Source organism: Bos grunniens, chromosome 14, assembly GCF_055505025.1.
Source record: "Bos grunniens cultivar Pamir isolate PY7600 chromosome 14, Bosgru_T2T1.0, whole genome shotgun sequence".
Classification (NCBI taxonomy): domain Eukaryota; kingdom Metazoa; phylum Chordata; class Mammalia; order Artiodactyla; family Bovidae; genus Bos; species Bos grunniens.
In genome coordinates this window covers 75,252,153-75,269,554 of record NC_141178.1, presented here as the reverse complement: position 1 = coordinate 75,269,554, position 17,402 = coordinate 75,252,153, and the positions used below count along the sequence as shown (strand labels likewise).

Below are 17,402 nucleotides of genomic sequence, written 5' to 3'. Positions count from 1 at the left end.
GTCCTAACTTGATTTCCTCTTTCCTCTAACACCTACTTGAATAAGGGATGAGGTGGTACGGTCGATGCTAAGTGAATAAGTCTCAATTCAAATGATGTAAAGAAGGTGGGTTTGCATGGAACAAGCACTTTTCAGCCAACACTCCTGCTTACTCATTTTATTGGTCTCAAGGACCCAGGAGGTCTCCCGGGAGCAGATTCTTTAGGCCAACAGACAGTGCTTCCACTGACTTCAAAAGCCCCACAGCCCCAGGCTCCATATATGGATGAGCAAGAGGTCAACAATGTGGACTTCTGGACAAACAGGTGTTCTGAGCAGGACTGTGAATGCCTGGGAATATGGATTTGCCCATCTGTTTTCTCCTCAACTAAGCTTGCCAGACTATTCCTGATTAGTTCCCAGAGACAAATATCATAAAACCCAGAGAGACAGCAGGGCTTGCTAGAAATAGGACAGGTCTCAGAGGCAGATGACCTTGTTGGGCTTCTGGTATTGTCCTGCGGGGGCTGCCTGACCACAGGGAAGTCACTCAGCCTCCCACGGGCAGGCTGTCAATGGAGATCAGAGTCATTCTTCCCCAACAGCGATGAGAGCACAAAGCAGCTACCTGATACATGTGGGTGGAAGCACTCCTTTATAAAACTCTATTTAAGGTTATCTGATGGCACTCAGTTCAGTTCAGTCGCTTAGTTATGTCCAGCTCTTTGTGACCCCATGAATCGCAGCACTCCAGGCCTCCCTGTCCATCACCAACTCCCAGAGTTTACCCAAACTCATGTTCATCGAGTCAGTGATGCCATCCAGCCATCTCATCCTCTGTTGTCCCCTTCTCCTCCTGCCCCCAATCCCTCCCAGCATCAAGGTCTTTTCCAATGAGTCAACTCTTTGCATGAGGTAGCCAAAGTATTGGAGTTTCAGCTTTAGCATCAGTCCTTCCAGTGAACACCCAGGACTGATCTCCTTTAGGATGGACTGGTTGGATCTCCTTGCAGTCCAAGGGACTAGGCTGTGTCTAAACGGCATTCCCCCCTGCCCTACCCCCCGCCCCGGAAAAAGTTTTAAAGTGGGGATTCCGTGACTTGTTCCCAAAGCATCCCAACGAGCTCATTTTCTCTGCAAATTCTATGCATGGTTCAGACTTCAGTTTGGGGCCAGAGGCAGGTGGAACAAAGTTAAGTAAGACCCAGGGAATTCCCAGAGAGCTAGGAAATGGCATATTTCCACCCTAACAAGAGAATTCAGTTACCTTGCTGTGATCTTTTTCCCCTCGCTGTTTCTAACTTTCTTACTGCCCTGACCTAAAGTGAGATCTCACTGGCAGAGGTGGTAACACAAACCCAGACAGTCTCTGCAAGGTGGAAAGAATGCTAAACTGTGCATTTACATAGCATCAGGAGTGCTGCCCAGGTGGGTGGAAAGAGGGGCGGGTGGGGCTCTGGGGAGGAAGAAGGGGCAGGCGGTCTCAGAGGCAGGGGACTACTTCTCAGTGAGTGGTGCTCAGACCACCTGCCTCTATCCTCTGGGTAACCATCACAAATGCAGATTCCGGGCTTTCCTGGTGGTTCAGTAGCTAAGACTCCATCCTCCCAGTGTAGGGGACCCAGGTTCAATCCCTGGTCAGGGCACTAGTTCCCACGTGCCCCAACTAACCGTTCACATGTCACAGCGAAAACCAGACACAGCCAAATAAATAAATAACTTTAAAAATTCACATTTTGGGGCCCCACTCTAGACCTGCTCATCAGAATCCAGGGATGGTGGGAGGGGACAGCATGCCTGATTTCCTGCAAACCTCCTGGTGCCTCTTAAGCTGCCTAAAGCTTGCAGACCACAGACCTGATGCTGCACCAGCATGCAAGGAGCAAGAGAGGAGAAGCCAGCCTGCCTCCCTCGTGTCTCTCTGTCCTTGTTTGTAAAAAGGGGAAATTCAAGTTACTTGGTGCTTATATGCATCAGTCATGAGGCCACATGCTTTAGACACATCAACTCTGGATTCTCACCTAGAGCTAAGGTTCATCCCTATTAGCATCTCCACTTGGCAGCTGAGGAAACTGAGGGATGAGATGGTTCAGTTGCTTGCCCTAGGCCATACGGCTGGGATTTGGGAAGCCAGTGGCCTGAGTCTAGAGTTCCCCCACCACCCTGACATTATATGCCTGGAGGGGATGGACTTACTAAAAGGACAGGTGTTCCCTAGGATGAGGGACAGTGTGGTCACCAGATCAAATGACACAGACACTCAAGTGGCCTTGTGAAAGACAGACAGAAACGCATGCCAGATCTCTGACTAGAGGCACATTTCCCACCCGGTCTCACTGACTCCACTGCCGGTACATATGATGGCTTTAGGACGAACATCATTCAACTTTTACACTGAACGTGTATTATTTGTACATTTCATGGATACCATGTAAATTATGACCAACCCATCAAACCTGACTTCACATTGCTTAGAATGGGATTAAAGATTTTTTTAAGTAAATTAACATTAAAAAAAAAAAACAAAAAAAAACACTAGGCTCAGAGGGTTAGTGTTCCAGCATACAAGGAGTTCCCTGGTAGCTCAGATGGTAAAGGGTCTGCCTGCAATGCAGGAGACCCAGGTTCAGTCTCTGGGTTGGGAAGATCCCCTGGAGGAGGGCATGGCAACCCACTCCAGTACTGTTGCCTGGAGAATCCCCATGGACAGAGGAGCCTGGCGGGCTGCAGTCCATGGGGTCCCCAGACTTGGACACGACTGCAGTGACTCAGCAAGCACGCAGCGTAGGTGGTGCTCAGCTGTGACCAGGAGAGCGGGCAGTCAAGAGTCTGTGACCGCTGCTATTAGGTTACCTGGTTCTGAAACTAGGCCCTCAACTTGCTGGTTGTGTTTTTTTGGCAAGACTCTCCACCTTGATGTCCCATCCGAGAGCCTCAGAGTCTGCTCAGTCCCACACTTGTCCATCTAATCGACAGAGAAGTCAAAACTTCTCTGAGCCATCGGGTCCCACTTTCCAGCCCGTTACAAAGGATCCACAGGCACAAGTGTCCCGTGATGACCAAGAGAACTCAGCATACCTGCTATCAGGCCACTCTGCCCAGCCTGTCTCGTTATTTAGGTGTGTGTTGGGGCCAGGGGTATTTCCTGTGAAAGATAACTAAAAGTAAGACCTTCATTGACTCCTCCAAAGGCCATGAGTTTGAACATGACTCAAGGGAATGCAAAACAAGAAGCTGAGCTCACTAAGTTGGTTAACTCCTGTCCCGCCATCTGCACTGAGTAGCTTTGTGTCAATTCTGAAGCCACAGTTAAATCAGCTTTTGTCCAAGTTCGTCATGAGTCAAAGGTCAACTGGGCAGAACTTGGTAACTAAGTCCCAAAAGGAGCAAAGCAGCTTTGTGACCTCACCATGAGCCTGGCAATCCCCAGGCTCTCCCTTGAACATGTTTCTGAAACTCCTCCAGCCTTGTTTTCTTCACCTTTTAAATAAGAAGATGAAAGTGAAAGTCGCTCAGTCATGTCCGACGCCTTGCGACCCCATGGACTATACAGTCCATGTGATTCTCCAGGCCAGAATATTGCAGTGGGTAGCCTTTCCTTTCTCCAGGGGAATCTTCCCAACCCAGGGATTGAACCCAGGTCTTCTGCATTGCAGGCAGATTCTTTATCAGCTGAGCCACCAGGGAAGCCCAAGAATAGTGGAGTGGGTAGCCTATCCCTTCTCCAGGGGATCTTCCCGACTCAGGAATCGAACTGGGGTGGGTCTCCCGCATTGCAGGCGGATTCTTTACCAACTGAGCTATCAGGGAAGCCCAAATAAGAATATATGTTCCATATATTTATCGTGTTGTATTGGAGCCAAGAAAGTAAAGAATGCCTGCTTTTGCAAGATAGTTATACATGGGATCTACTAAAGGCTTTCTGCACTTTAAAAGAAGTGACAGGCCTTACCTGGTGGTCCGGTGGCAAAGACTCAGGGATCTCAATGCAGGGCCCTGGGTTTGATCCCTGGTCAGTGAACTAGACTGACCCCACATGCCACAATTAAAAGATTCTTCATACTGCAACCAAGACCAAATGCAGCCAAATAAACTAAAACTTTTTTTGCACTTGGACTGTAATTTTCCTATGCAGCTAATTAACATGGATTTCTCTCAATGGCTAAGGCCACTGAAATTCATATAGTACAAAATTAGTTTGTATTGAAATGCAAAAAAGCACAGATACTCTTTATAGTAACTAGTTATGTCTCCAAGACTATTAATATTGTAAATTTAGCCTTGTGGTTAGGATTTACTAAACCTACACATCCATAAATTGTACTTGTTTATACAATTGAAAACCAAACAAAAACATGAATGATAATGCTACTCTAAGGAATAATAATGCAAAAAAAGGGCCTGTCCTCTTGTGACCAAGTAATATTTGTGTCTAGTAAGTTCTGCCTCGGTCTCCTTCCGCTTTTGGATTCATTTCCTATTTTACAGTTTTGTAGAGTGTGTTTAATCTGACTCATTTTTGCGTTCAGCTATCAGCAAATATTTGGTCTCTTGAACTGCATCTTCTGTTCTCACCAAATGGCGTTTATTTTTAGAAGATAAGAATATTTTTAAATTTACGGGACTTGAGGTTTTGCAAAATTCAGAACACTACTAGCTGAGACTGGCCTGGGATCACAACAGAATGATAACCTCACCCCCTGCCATAAACACGATACCAGCTACCACTGACTGAGGCAGGCTCTTTTCATATACTTCCTCATGAATCCTAACCTGATCCGAGAGTTCCAGTGTAGTAGTTCCCATTTTAATACATGAAGAAATCAAGCTCAGATGAGTTAAAAATAAATCTCTCCCCAACTCACAGAGCAATTATGCAGAGGAGGTGGAATTTAAGCCCGGTCTGATTGATTTCAAAGCCAGTCCTCTCTTCTGAAAGCTCTCCCTGGATTTCTCCTTTGTCTGCCCAGCATGCATCTCATCACTTAATTCGGTTCCTTATCTTGAGTCTGCAATAATCCTGTCTGCTTCCTCTGAGCAACTCTTCCCTGTATCCTTCATTTATCTGACTTAATTCAAACTCTCTGCTCTCCACAAAGCTAGGGACTACAGAAGTCCATAATCCTGTTTGAGCTTTATGAGCAAACTTAAGTTTCCTATTTTGCATTAATTTCACCATAGGGACCAAAGTTCATGGAGACTTAGGTGTGATTCTAGCCCCAGACCTTACTTTAAAAGGCTGCCCTTCCCACAAAAGTACAAACCAAACTCTATCTCCCTCTGACTTTGCCTTCTGTTTTTCCAGCGCTGGGGAAATAAGGTGATGGGGTGGACCTAAAACCCCTCGCAAAAGACCAAGCAAGGGCCATAACCTTGAAGCCAGAGCTCGAACTCAAAGTTTCTCAGTGATGTTTAAGTGTCATAGCTATCGAAAAACATCATTACTACGGAAATTCCACAGGACACTCAACTCTGTTATTGTGAAATTGAAACCCTCCAGCCCCTGAAGCCTGTTTTCCCCTCCTTGAAACAATTTTTTTGTAAAGGGATTTTGTTTTTGTTTCTGTTTTTAGCATTAAGAAAAGACGGTTGCTCTGTTCCACAGCCTTAATCTTGAATCAGAGATCAAAGCCCCGGCTCCTCTTGTAGACATACAGCTTGTTTCCAGGTTCCATTGCTGTCACAGATAGCAAAGCTGCGCATCTCATTTTCACGCTTGTTTTTCAAAACGGTCTGGTTGCGGCACCCCACCCCCACCCCCGACCATCCTGCTTGCCACAAATCAGGCTCCCTTCTCTAGGACGCTTTAAAAAGCTCAGCACGACGGCAGTTTTCAAGGCCTCGCAGCGTCAGGACCTCCTCACGTGTTCGTTTGATAAACCTGCCTTGAGGATCCCAGGCTGGGTCCACAAGACTGCTCCTCCTGGAGTTCATGGCCATTCCCTGATGGTCACACATACAACACATACAACCCCAGCTCACTGCCTCAAAGGCAAAGCCCAGAGCCGGAGAAGCAGGACCCCAGGAAGGCTGGGCTCCTGAGCAGCAGGTGACCTCTGAGTCGACAGAGGTGGCGGGGATGAGAGAGGGGAGAGCAGAGTGTGGTCCAGGTGGAGGGAACAGCCTGTTGACTGGCTCTGCGGATGGGTAATCTGGCCAGCTGGGAAAAACACAACAGCCCATCTCAGAGCATCGCAGGCAGTGGAGACCCTATTACTAAGTGGTCCTTCCATAGTTGGCGGCTGTCAATCTAAGAGGAACAGATTTCCGTCATGAAGGCATTTTCCAACCCCTCATTTTCCAGAGTAACCCACATCCTGGAGGGGAAAATGTGACCACACTCAGAGCTGCGAATCAGCCTCAAAACCAGGACGATTTACCAGCATCTGGACAAACCTTATGCACCGGGCCTGGCTTCCTGGCACGATGCCTTCCTCAGCCCCCTACCTAACATTCTACCTGCAATTTCGTGCCCTTTTTCTTAAAGAGGACCTCCAGATCTGCAGGGGTTTCATGGCCCACCGAGTCTGGCTCTACCCCTTGTTAGAACTCGGGACTTTGGGCATGAAGTCCAACTGTAGCACTGCCGCGAATTACTGAACCGGGTCTGGGCTGCACAAGGGAAGAGCTCTTTCTTGATTCAGCAAAGCAGAGTGTGACAGAGGACTCCCCACAGGTGCAGGGAGGGTCAGAGACCTCACAGGTCAGCCTTCTCATGAGCCCTCCCCCACTCCAGTGACCACGGCCACCATGAGTCACTTTTGGTTTCCATCTCACACACAGGGATGCTTGCTCTTACAGGGTGTGTTGTGTATGACTCAGCTTCCCCAAGTGAACAGTCCATCTGAGGACACTATTCCACGGCCATCACTCATTTCTCATTTATTCTTACTCATCCTTGTACTTAAGCTCTCTTTCAACTTAGTCTGATGGGGACTATGTGAGTTGGAGACTACAGGACAGATGGGCTGTAAGGGACAGGGGCTAGAGGTTCCAGCATGAGGACCTCTAGATCCTAGAAGGTGGCCCCCAAGCCTGCCTGGGGTGAACGAGGCAGGGAATGACCCCTCCTTCCATGACTGTTGTATTCTCTAGAATATGAGCTCCATGTCAGCAGGGAGACTTGGCTTGCTTTGTTCACTATGCTTGGCCCACAGTAGTGGCTCAATAAATAATTGGTGAATGAATGAATGAATAAATAGCATGTTACCTAGACTTTTGAGTTCAGATGCCCAGCCAGCAAGCAGACTAATAAATGGGACATCACAGCAAACAATAACTATCTTTGCCAATTTGCTGTTGTTATTGTTCAGTCACTGAATCATGTCTGACTCTTTGCGACCCCATGGACTGCAGCACGCCAGGCTTCCCTGTCCTTTACTGTCTCCTGGAGTTTGCTCAAACTCATGTCCACTGGGTCGGGGATGCCATGCAACCATCCCATCCTCTGCTGCCTGCTTCTCCTCCTGCCCTCAATCTTTCCCAGCATCAGAGTCTTCCAGTCTGTAGGATATGCTTTTTCCCCAAAAATGTACCCTGATATTACCCTATAGCTAAGACACCTGAATTATGGCAAATCACTAAGGCTGTGAAACAAGGCTTTGCTTAGTGACCAAAAGCAAACACACATGCTGTCAGTCTCTCTTTAGTCTACAGTAAGCCGTACTAACCTCAGCCAGAATGAACCAAAGAGCATGCTTTCCTTTTCAAAACTGCACCAGAATTACTTTCAACATATGTATGATGAGTACTTCATTTTTTTCCTACCTCCCCACCAGCAAAGGTCCCTGTTAAGTCGATTTCTGACTTGGCACCTGACATTCTATGGGGAAGAAGGGATTTGTTGAGTTTCAGAGTTAATAACCTCTTGGTCCTGGTGGGTCCCCAGAACTCATGGGGCCTAACCCTGATACCCCACCTCAATAAGTTGCAGATGTGGAACTCGCAAGCCCCAAGGAGGGTACCTGAAGCCATGGTAATAAGACAGGATGTTTTCACAGCATCTCATCATTCATAGGTCTTGCTATATACTTTCATCTTATCTCACAAAAATCCTGGAAAGAGGAGTTATTAGCCCCATTTTAAAGATGGGAAAATGGAGGCTACTAGGCATTCCAGGACTTGCCCAGGAGTATATGGATCAGTAGACACCAGGGAACACCCTGGAGTCAGACCTTGTGACCTCAGCTCAAAGACCTCCGCATCCCCATTTCCCAGAGGAAAATGTCCAGGTCAGGGCAAGAATGAGCAGGAGAGTAGGTCACCTGACTCACCATTCCTGAAGAGAGGAGGACCAACTGAAAATTGCTATTTCAAAACAATCAGCTGCCTTTTGCTGCGAAGTCCCCAGGAAGGTCTCACCTCTGCCCCCACCTTGGTTTTGTTTCCCCAGAACTAGACAGTGACTTTCTGGCTGTGCTGAGCGACTACCCGTCTCCTGACATCAGCCCCCCAATATTTCGCCGTGGGGAGAAACTGCGCGTGATTTCTGAGTGAGTGAGCTTTCCAAAACTTCTATGATGCCCCCGAAGAACTCGACGCTGGTGGGAGTTGTTAGATTTTCTCTATGGTTGTCCAGTTCCCCATGGGCCCTGGTCCTGTTGTGAGCTGAGAACGTTGGCCCAAACAGCGGGCCTCCAGGCTTAATCCTCCTGACTGCTGCTGGTGCTCTAAAACTTTCCCTGGCTCCCAGTTGCCCAATGGATAAAACTGAAATTTCTTAACTTGGCTTTTGAGACCCTTTACGATCCAGCTTCTATTTCTTATGTTGGCCTCATCTCCCCCCAACAAGGGCAAGGTTGAGGTTATACATTAATGCAGACTCAGGAAGAGGACTCAGGAATCTGGGGGAAAAAAAAAAAAAGAAACAACTTCTGATGATAAACAGAAAAGTATTGCCTTCTGACCTGTTGTCTCTTTTAGATTTGAAAAAGGCTGTAGAAGACATAGGGGCTCTGAGCCCCTTTTATTTAGATCCTCACTGATGTAGACATGTGAAACTTGGTTACATCTCAGGGTCTAATTCAGCAGAGTAAACATTTATTTTTTAAAAAGCCTCCAACCATGGAAGATAAGCTAGAAACATCAGCTGCTGATCCCTGAAAGGTGGCTATTGCCAGCACATGGGAAGACTTTCTGTTTAGATCAAAATGGGGGGATGTACTCAAAAACTAAATTTTCGTAGGAAGAAAAGTCTAGTTAACGTGGCCAAGGGCAGACCTTCAAAAAGGAACAGCCCAGCACACCTGGGATTAAATCTGGTTATTCTGTTCAGTCATTAAATCACTCACCACTTCCCCAGTCACTCTTTTCTATTTGTTCTTATCCTTCTAGTGAAGGGGGCTGGTGGAAAGCCATCTCTCTTAGCACCGGTCGAGAAAGTTACATTCCTGGAATATGCGTGGCCAGAGTTTACCATGGGTGAGTACATTTCTAAAATAGCATCAATAAAGCACGATCTCTATGAGAGTGTGGGCTTCCCTGTGGTTCAAACAGTATAGAATCTGCCTGCCATGCAGGAGACCTGGGTTCAGTCCCTGGGTTGGGAAGATCCCCTGGAGAAGGGAAAGGCTACCCACTCCAGTATTCTTGCCTGGTGAATTTCATGAACAGAGGAGCCTGGTGGGGTTACAAAAAGTTGGATATGACTGAGTGACTAAATTTCATTTCTATGAGAGTGCATAGAGAGATCCCAGCAGGGCACACAGGAAAGGAAGGTGTTAGTTCAGTAGGGTCACTTCTAATCTTAGCTCAGTCTCTAAGGACAGAAGTGTCCTTGGGTTAACCCTTTCTCTCTCTGAGACTCAATTTCTCCATTAGGAAGATGAATAACGGACCTCGCAGGTATAATGTGATGTTACTATAGCAATAAGGATTCAGGAACTGTGATCACAAGAGGCAGCAGACGAAAGTCAGCCAATCTGAAGCACAAATCCAGAGACTGTCACTTAGTGGCTGTATGAGAGTGGGCAAGTATCAGCTTCCTATCCCCACTCATTAAGTTGAGATTGTAGTATAGAATGATAGGAATAATGATCTATAGTAATGAGACCAGAGTCTGGGGCTGTTAGGAGAATGAGAGAGGATAACACACAGATTCTTGGAACTGGGCATGGTGTTACCACCAGTTACTCAGCACATACTGTGGGTGCATGGGTGCTCAGTCATGTCCAACTCTTAATGAGCCTATGAATGGTAGCCCACCAGGTTTCTCCCTCCATGGGATTCTCCAGGCAAGAATACTGGAGTGGGTTGCCATTTTCTCCTCCAGGGGATCTTCCCAACCCAGGGATCAAACTCATGTCTCCTGAGTCTCCTGCATTATCGGCTGGATTCTCTACCACTGAACCACCTGGGAAAAACCCACTCAATACAGACCAGCCACATTCTTATCAAATCATATCCAACATACGGAGAACATGCTGCCAAAAATGCTTACACACCCACCTTGACAAGTGGAGAAGTCAAGCAGAAAAGAGCCCCTTTAAATAATAAAGCATGCAGATGAGAAAGCAAGATGTTTCTCTCCCCTGCAGTCATACAGAAGAGGCCACGGGACATAACAGGTGGCCCTGGTGGCCAGCACACCCCAGCCAGGACAGGTGTGGCTCAGTCTGCCTTCCACTGTGGGGCCTTGGAAAAAAATTCCTCAGCCTCCACGAACCACAGTCTCCTCATCTGTCCAGCTACCAAGGCCAGAACTTGGCATATAGGACAGGAGAAAGGAACTCCACTTTTCACTTGAGGGGTCCAGAAATAACTTCCTTACAGTCAGAGAAAGACTCTATAAACCACTTACTTGGGGAAGCAGAGCAAACTGCCTAAGTTTTTTGAAGCGTGGAACCCAGTGCATTTCATTCAGCGTTACTGATTCTGATGATGAATATCAAGAGTTGTCCCTGTGCTGAGGATGACAAAGCTGAGCAGAGGAGGGGTGGTGGTGGCTATGAGAGTTATGTCCTGAAAGAGACCTGAGTCATGTAACTCTGATCAGCTGTGTGTCATTGATCCATCCATGCACTCAGCCATCAACCATCAGCACCTTCATGGTGAAGAGGCAGTGCTCAATGCCGGCATGAGTAGGGACGGGGGCTGAAGAACCCAGACGAGTAAGATGTAATTCTGACCCTACAGAGTTTCCATTATTACAGGTACAAACACAGAGCAGGAAGAGAGGGGGTGCACCATGGTGGTCACGGAATTGGAAAAATGCAGCCTAGTTTAGCAGTGCCCACTGTGATGTGGGTGCCCAGTTGCTCAGTCGAATTCAATTCTTTGTGACCCCAGGGGCTGCAACTGCCAGGCTCCTCTGTCCATGCGATTTCCCAGGCAAGCATACTGGAGTGGGTTGCCATTTCCTACTCCACGGATGGGTCACTTCAACAAATTACTTAATCACGCTGACCCTCAGCATCCTCATCAGTGAGACAGAGAGTATGCTCTTGACCTTAGGTGGTTGATACAAAGGTTGGATGTCAAGTGCATGACAGGGTGTGGGCCCATAATTAGTATTCATGCATGGATGTCGTTATTGCCATTGTTTTATTATCTTCATTTTTATAAGTGGAATTTCATGAAAGGACTTGAAATGATGAATGTTTATCACTTACGCTAAAACAAACTAATAGGCCACGCATCACGGAGAACTAAGGGAACAGTTGAAATATTTGGCCCAGTATGGCATCACCATGATCTTACCAACAAGAGCACTCTTGGAGACCAGCACATAAGTAAAGTGGTATCTGACATTATGTCTTCGGGTTTCTCACACGTGGCGGGAAGCCTCAGCCAGCCCTGCCAATGGCCTGCGTTCATGCCACGGGGAATATCAAAGGGTGAGAAACAGTGGAGTGTTAAGACTCCCACAACACTCGCTCATCCAGACGTGATCAAAAGCCAGGGCCCGTTCGCTGAAACCCAGCATCAATTGAGAAGGAATGGATGATTGCTTCCAAATACACAGCAGCCAACTGCTAACTGTGGTTCTGCAAAACCAGTCAGGGCCCTTCACCCCAGAACACAGATTCCTTTGTGCCCCCAGCTGCTTTCTAAAGCATGTTCAAAGTGCCCGCTCTCCTCTGAAGGTGAACATTCCATTGGAAAGCTGGGCTACAGTATTATAACCGTTTTATTTTTAACAGTGAAGTGAAAAAAAAGGCACGGAAATGCATCATACAATGACAACTGAGTTTAAAAACGTGTTGAAAAGGAGAAAACAGGAGGAAATAGAATGTATGCAGGGTGGGGTGTCAGGTGGTAAAATTAGGCACCGCCATTTCTTTCATTTTCTTTCTTTCTCATGTTGACTCATTCTTTCATGGCTATATACCAAGCTTAATAACCTGGACACCCAGGTGAGCAAGACAAAACTCCAAACAACAAGCACGGTCCCTGCCCCCGTGGATGGAGGAACTGAGTAGTCAGAGTACAAGGAACATAGACATTAAATAAACTGCCAGAAAGGTCCCTTTTCATGTTTTAAGATGCTTTTATATAATACGGAATTGGGTACCATGCAGCTGGCATTTGAGAAACAGGATGAGAAAGATGCTGTGTGCCTCTCCGTGTCATTATTCAATGTAACACCTGCCTTTCAGTGGGTACTCAGGAACTATTTGAAAGATTAAAAGAATGAATGAATGAGCCATTGATTGCCTTGATCTTTTTTTTGTTTGTTTTTTAAATCCCAACAGCGGGTTTTATGTTAGCTGGACCTGGATCATTTCTGCATCCCTCCTATCTTTTGATGGGGAGGGTACATTCAGGGTACTCATGGCTGTCTTTCTTGTCCCCAGTTGGCTGTTTGAAGGGCTGGGCAGAGACAAGGCTGAGGAGCTGCTGCAGCTGCCGGACACAAAGATCGGCTCGTTCATGATCAGAGAGAGTGAGACCAAGAAAGGTGAGCAGCCTTGAACCCATCCTTCCATGCGGGGGTCAGAAAACAAGCTTTGCTCTGGGCTGACTCATGCATCACCCGGCTCAGGTTCCCTCCCTCCCACGATGCACGCGAATCGACCCATGCGGTGAGCTCCCAGAAGCCCATATACTGGCAGTGTGGCCAGCACCGAAACTGGGGCACTAGAGCCAGGCCACAGGGAGCTGGTGGGGCACTGGCTCAGGCTTTGACCCACGCCAGGCCTGGCAGACTACCACTGCAGAATTTCCCAACAGCTGAGAAAAGATGAAAATGCCCGTGGGCAGTGCCCGGGCCAGACAGGACATGGGCCGCAAAGCTCTGTGACTGGGGCAAGTCGTGTACTTCTCTGACCTCAGTTTTCTCATCTGTGAAACAGAGAGAAAACCCCTTCCTTGTGAGATTGTGGTGTGATTCAAATGTAATAATATGTTGTGCTCTCACGACACAGTGGACCTTCAATCTTAGTCCCTGCTGTGCTCTACAATGAAATCAGGCAGCTAAGAGGACTGGGACGAGCAGATTCACTATGGCCTTCACCACTGTAATTTTCATACATCCTACGCACTAAGTAATTCAGTGAAAAAGAAATAGCCGGGCTTTGCCATGGTTCAAAACAAGAGTCTCCAACTCTAGTTTGGCCTGTATGAATCACTAAGAAGTCACCTCCTCTCTCTAAGCCTCTTTTCCTTTCTCTATAGCATGGGATTAACAATGGGAACGTGTTTGGCAGGTGTCTGGAATAGGTGGTGGTGGTTTAGTTCACTAAGTCGTGTTCAACTCTTATGACCCCATGGACTGTAGCCTGCCAGGCTCCTCTGTCTGTGGGATTCTTCAGGCAAGAATACTGGAGTAGGTTGCCATTTCCTCCTCCAGGGGATCTTCCCGACCCAGGGATCAAACCCGGGTCTCCTACATTACAGGCAGATTCTTTACCAGCTGAGCTACAAGGGAAGCCCTACAAGGGAAGTCTGGAATAGAGTATGCATAAACACAGAAGCCAAACATTAATAGCTGGGGGTTACTCAGACTAACTGAGAATTAATATTAACTTCTTGAATATAGAAAATAGCTCCAAGATCTCAGCCTGTTTCTTGTACACCCACCATCAAAGAACAGACAATGTGGTTTCTGAGACTATCTCCCATGCGCTTATTAAGCACCAGAGGTACCTGGTACTGGATGGAACCTTCCAGTAAAATGAGCGTCAGCTTTCCTCTGGGGAAGCAGGGACCTTCTGTGTGATATAATGAAGAATCCAGGACCAACCTTTTTTCTTAAAAAACCTAAATATGCAGGGTGAGAGCAAAAGCAAAGCAGAGGCAAAACTTCCTGTGCGGGTCCCAGGGGGTCTCCTGAGGCAGGAGACCCAGGCCCAGGCAGGGTCAGGGGGTGGGGGTGGAAGGACCCCAAGTGTAGCTGCCAGAGCTGATCTAAAAGCAGACCAAGCGGCAGCCTGGGTGGGGGCGGCAGGCTCTGCTCCCTCGGGCATGCAAAGTTCTCGTAAGTTTCCACCTGCAGCTCTTGAACGGCTGCTGTCCTGTTGCCACTACCGGAAGACGCACACTGAACCGATGCAGAGGGCGGGCCTGGGAGAGCAAGGGATGCTGGCCACTAGAAAGGCCTGCTCCAGGAGGACGAAGGTCCCACTTGCCTCGGGGCGGCCACTCCTGAGCTGCGTGCCTCCAGCCATCGCACTGCTTGCCCTGAGTCTCAGTTTCTCCAGCTGTAACGGTATCTGAGGACAATACCTCCCAGGGTCTTTCTGAGAATCAACAGAGAGGTTGCTATGAAATAGCTCAGCCCCTGACCCCGCATATGCAAGCCAAAACTCAGTACACGCAGTGTCCCTCCCCACTCACTGCCTTGTGAGTCTTTTCCCTCCTGGAAAACAGAGCAAGAAGGACCCCTGTGTGTGTGTGTGTGTGTGTGTGTGTGTGTGTGTGTGTGTGTGTGTGTGTGTATGTGTGAGACTCAGTCGTGTCCGACTCTTTGCGACCCCGTGGACTGTATCCCACCAGGCTTCTCTGTCCATGGAAATTTCCAGGCAAGAATACTGGAGTGGGTTGCTATTTCCTACTCCAGGGGATCTTCCCAATCCAGGGAATGAACCCACATCTAATGCACTGCAGGCAGATTCTTTACCATCTGAGCCACCAGGGAAGCCCAAGAACCCTTACACATGACCTAAGCCCAGTTCTCTCACTTTCCATCTGAGGAAATGGAGGCTAAGAGAGGTGCAGACACTCACCCAACATTCTGCTCCATGCTCCCAATGGGCGGGGTTCCATCCCTACTCAGGGAACTAGATCCCACATAACACAACTTAAGAGTTTGCATGCTACAACTTAAAAAAAAAAAAGATCCTGCATGCTGCATCAAAGATCCCATGAGCCACAACTGAGACTCAGTGCAGCCAGATAAAATAAATACATGAATATTTTTGAAAAGAAATTTTAAAAAGAAAAGAGCATTGCAGTACGGTTAATACAAATGGACTGCTCAAATACATTCCCGGAGATTCTAAAGAGTGAGCTACATCCAAACAGATGAGGCTCGAGCAGTTGTTGCTCAAAACACAAGGGTGTCTGGGTTCCATGGTCGTATCACAAGGCTGAGAAGGTCTGCCTCCACGGTGGTGGGCTCCTTAGCTGGTGGCCCTGGGGTGATGAGCTGTCCTCCACTCCCTGCAGGTTTCTATTCCCTCTCAGTGAGACATCGGCAGGTGAAGCATTACCGAATCTTCCGTCTGCCAAACAACTGGTATTACATTTCTCCGAGGCTCACCTTCCAGTGCCTGGAGGACCTGGTGAATCACTATTCCGGTAAGAAACACTCCATCAAGACCGACGCGTGACATCTCTCTTGGCTCACTGCCTCCCCCCGCCCAACCCCAACTCCAGGCACTCAGTCCAGGCTGCTCCCCTAGACCCGCCTGCTGATTTACTTTGCTCTCTTGTTCATCCTGGCTTCTTCAAATGCTCTTTTCTTGGTAATTCAGACTGCAAATTTCAGGCTAAAACAGACTGAATGTGAATGCTAAGTAAGTAAAACCCAGCCAACCTCAACTTCACCCTCTCTCTGCCTGTAAGAGAAATGAATCAGGACGCCCCTACAGTCAAAACCACAGATGGTCTGCACTTCCTTAAGTGGGTCGCACACTTGGGCCTCTGGGGCTTGGCTCTGAAATGCCCTTCATTTCCCCCTTTCTGCATGTCAAAGTCCTCATCAACCTCCAAGGCCCACAGGAAGCCAGCTCTGTGATGAAGCCCTCGGAGGTAGAAGACGAATGGCCTGTTTTTTCTCTGCTCCCCTGGCACGCCAGGTGTTTTTCTCCCTAGAATTCTGGGCGTTCCGCCTGGTGACCTAGTTAAGTGTCTACTAGTTTGTGTTTCTCAACAAGCTCTTAGAAACCAGGGATTATACTTCATTCATCTGAATGTCCTTCCTGGGCCCAGGAGACAGGTCCAAGCATGCCATGCTGACCGGAGCATCCTCCAAGACGGTGGATGCGGAGCGGGGTTTGATGGAGGTGACGGGTGGAGTGCATAGAGTCGGAAGAGGAACTGTGACTTAGACTGACCTGAACGCCAGGTCAGGAGTTAAGAGTTTCACCCTATGGAAAAGGGAGAAATGGTATTAAAAAAAAAAAAAAAGTGGCTACATTTGTAAAAGCTGGCTCTGAAACCATCTTGTGTTCAGATCCCAGATCTGGGCAACCTTGGGCTGGCGGTTCACCTTTGAGCCCATTCTTCTCTGTGTCAGGCAGACGCCAAGTGTTCCTATCTTGAAGACACGGTGAGAGTTCACCAAGTTAGCGCAGGGAAAGTGCAGATGAGAGCACCCCGGACATAAATGTGAGCTCCTGCTAGCGAGCCACTGTGTGAGCCGCTGTTCTCTGACCAGGAGGGCGCCCTCCTCCCCGCTTCTGCCATGCGAGAGAAAGGAAGACAGAAGCCGCTTTCACTGCACAAGCATCTGCCCCCTTCCACGTTCTGGACGTCTGAACCCGCCCTGGATTCTTTAGGATGTGTGATCCTAAAGGGCCTTTCAAGGTGAAAGGAGGCATCCATGGCGCTGGGTTACCACACCTGGCCTGTGAGAAGGGCAGGTCAGGAAGAAGGAATGGTCACTCGGGAGGCCCTCAGGCAAACTTGCCTCTGGGCTCTATGAGTTCTTGGGTGAAGACCTCCACCTCGTGGAGCCTACTCTGCTATTCACGGACGGTGGATGAGCGCCCCACCTACAGGTGGTTGCCACGATTCTTGAATGTGACAGCTCATGCAACGTGTCTATCTGAGCTTGGCACATGGCGGGTGCAAAATAAACGATAAAGCAAATACTACTCCCACGACACCTGAACACCTAGCAGCTCAGCTAAAAATGAAAGAGGAAGGGAGTCCTGGAAGCAGTCAGCTTTTACTGATCACGAGTAGAAGTTGGTTGTGGTATTTGGCTTTTAATAAGAATCATCTGAGAGGTGTGGCGACCATAAGTTTTGCATAGACAA

General features: G+C 48.0%; 2 protein-coding genes across 4 annotated transcripts in view; one reads left to right on the top strand and one right to left on the bottom strand.

Moving 5' to 3' along the window:
* The window catches only part of TG (thyroglobulin), a 235,284-nt gene that overhangs the window by 75,391 nt on the left and 142,491 nt on the right, over window positions 1–17,402 (bottom strand). The window lies entirely within an intron of this gene.
* Window positions 1–17,402, top strand: part of SLA (Src like adaptor) — a 36,736-nt gene that overhangs the window by 13,810 nt on the left and 5,524 nt on the right. For all 3 annotated transcript variants that reach the window (XM_086337435.1, XM_086337436.1, XM_086337434.1), the window contains 4 exons: window positions 8,372–8,471; window positions 9,313–9,399; window positions 12,774–12,877; window positions 15,586–15,717. In XM_086337435.1, coding sequence (XP_086193561.1) covers window positions 8,372–8,471; window positions 9,313–9,399; window positions 12,774–12,877; window positions 15,586–15,717 — 423 coding nt within the window. The remainder of the gene's footprint in view (window positions 1–8,371; window positions 8,472–9,312; window positions 9,400–12,773; window positions 12,878–15,585; window positions 15,718–17,402) is intronic.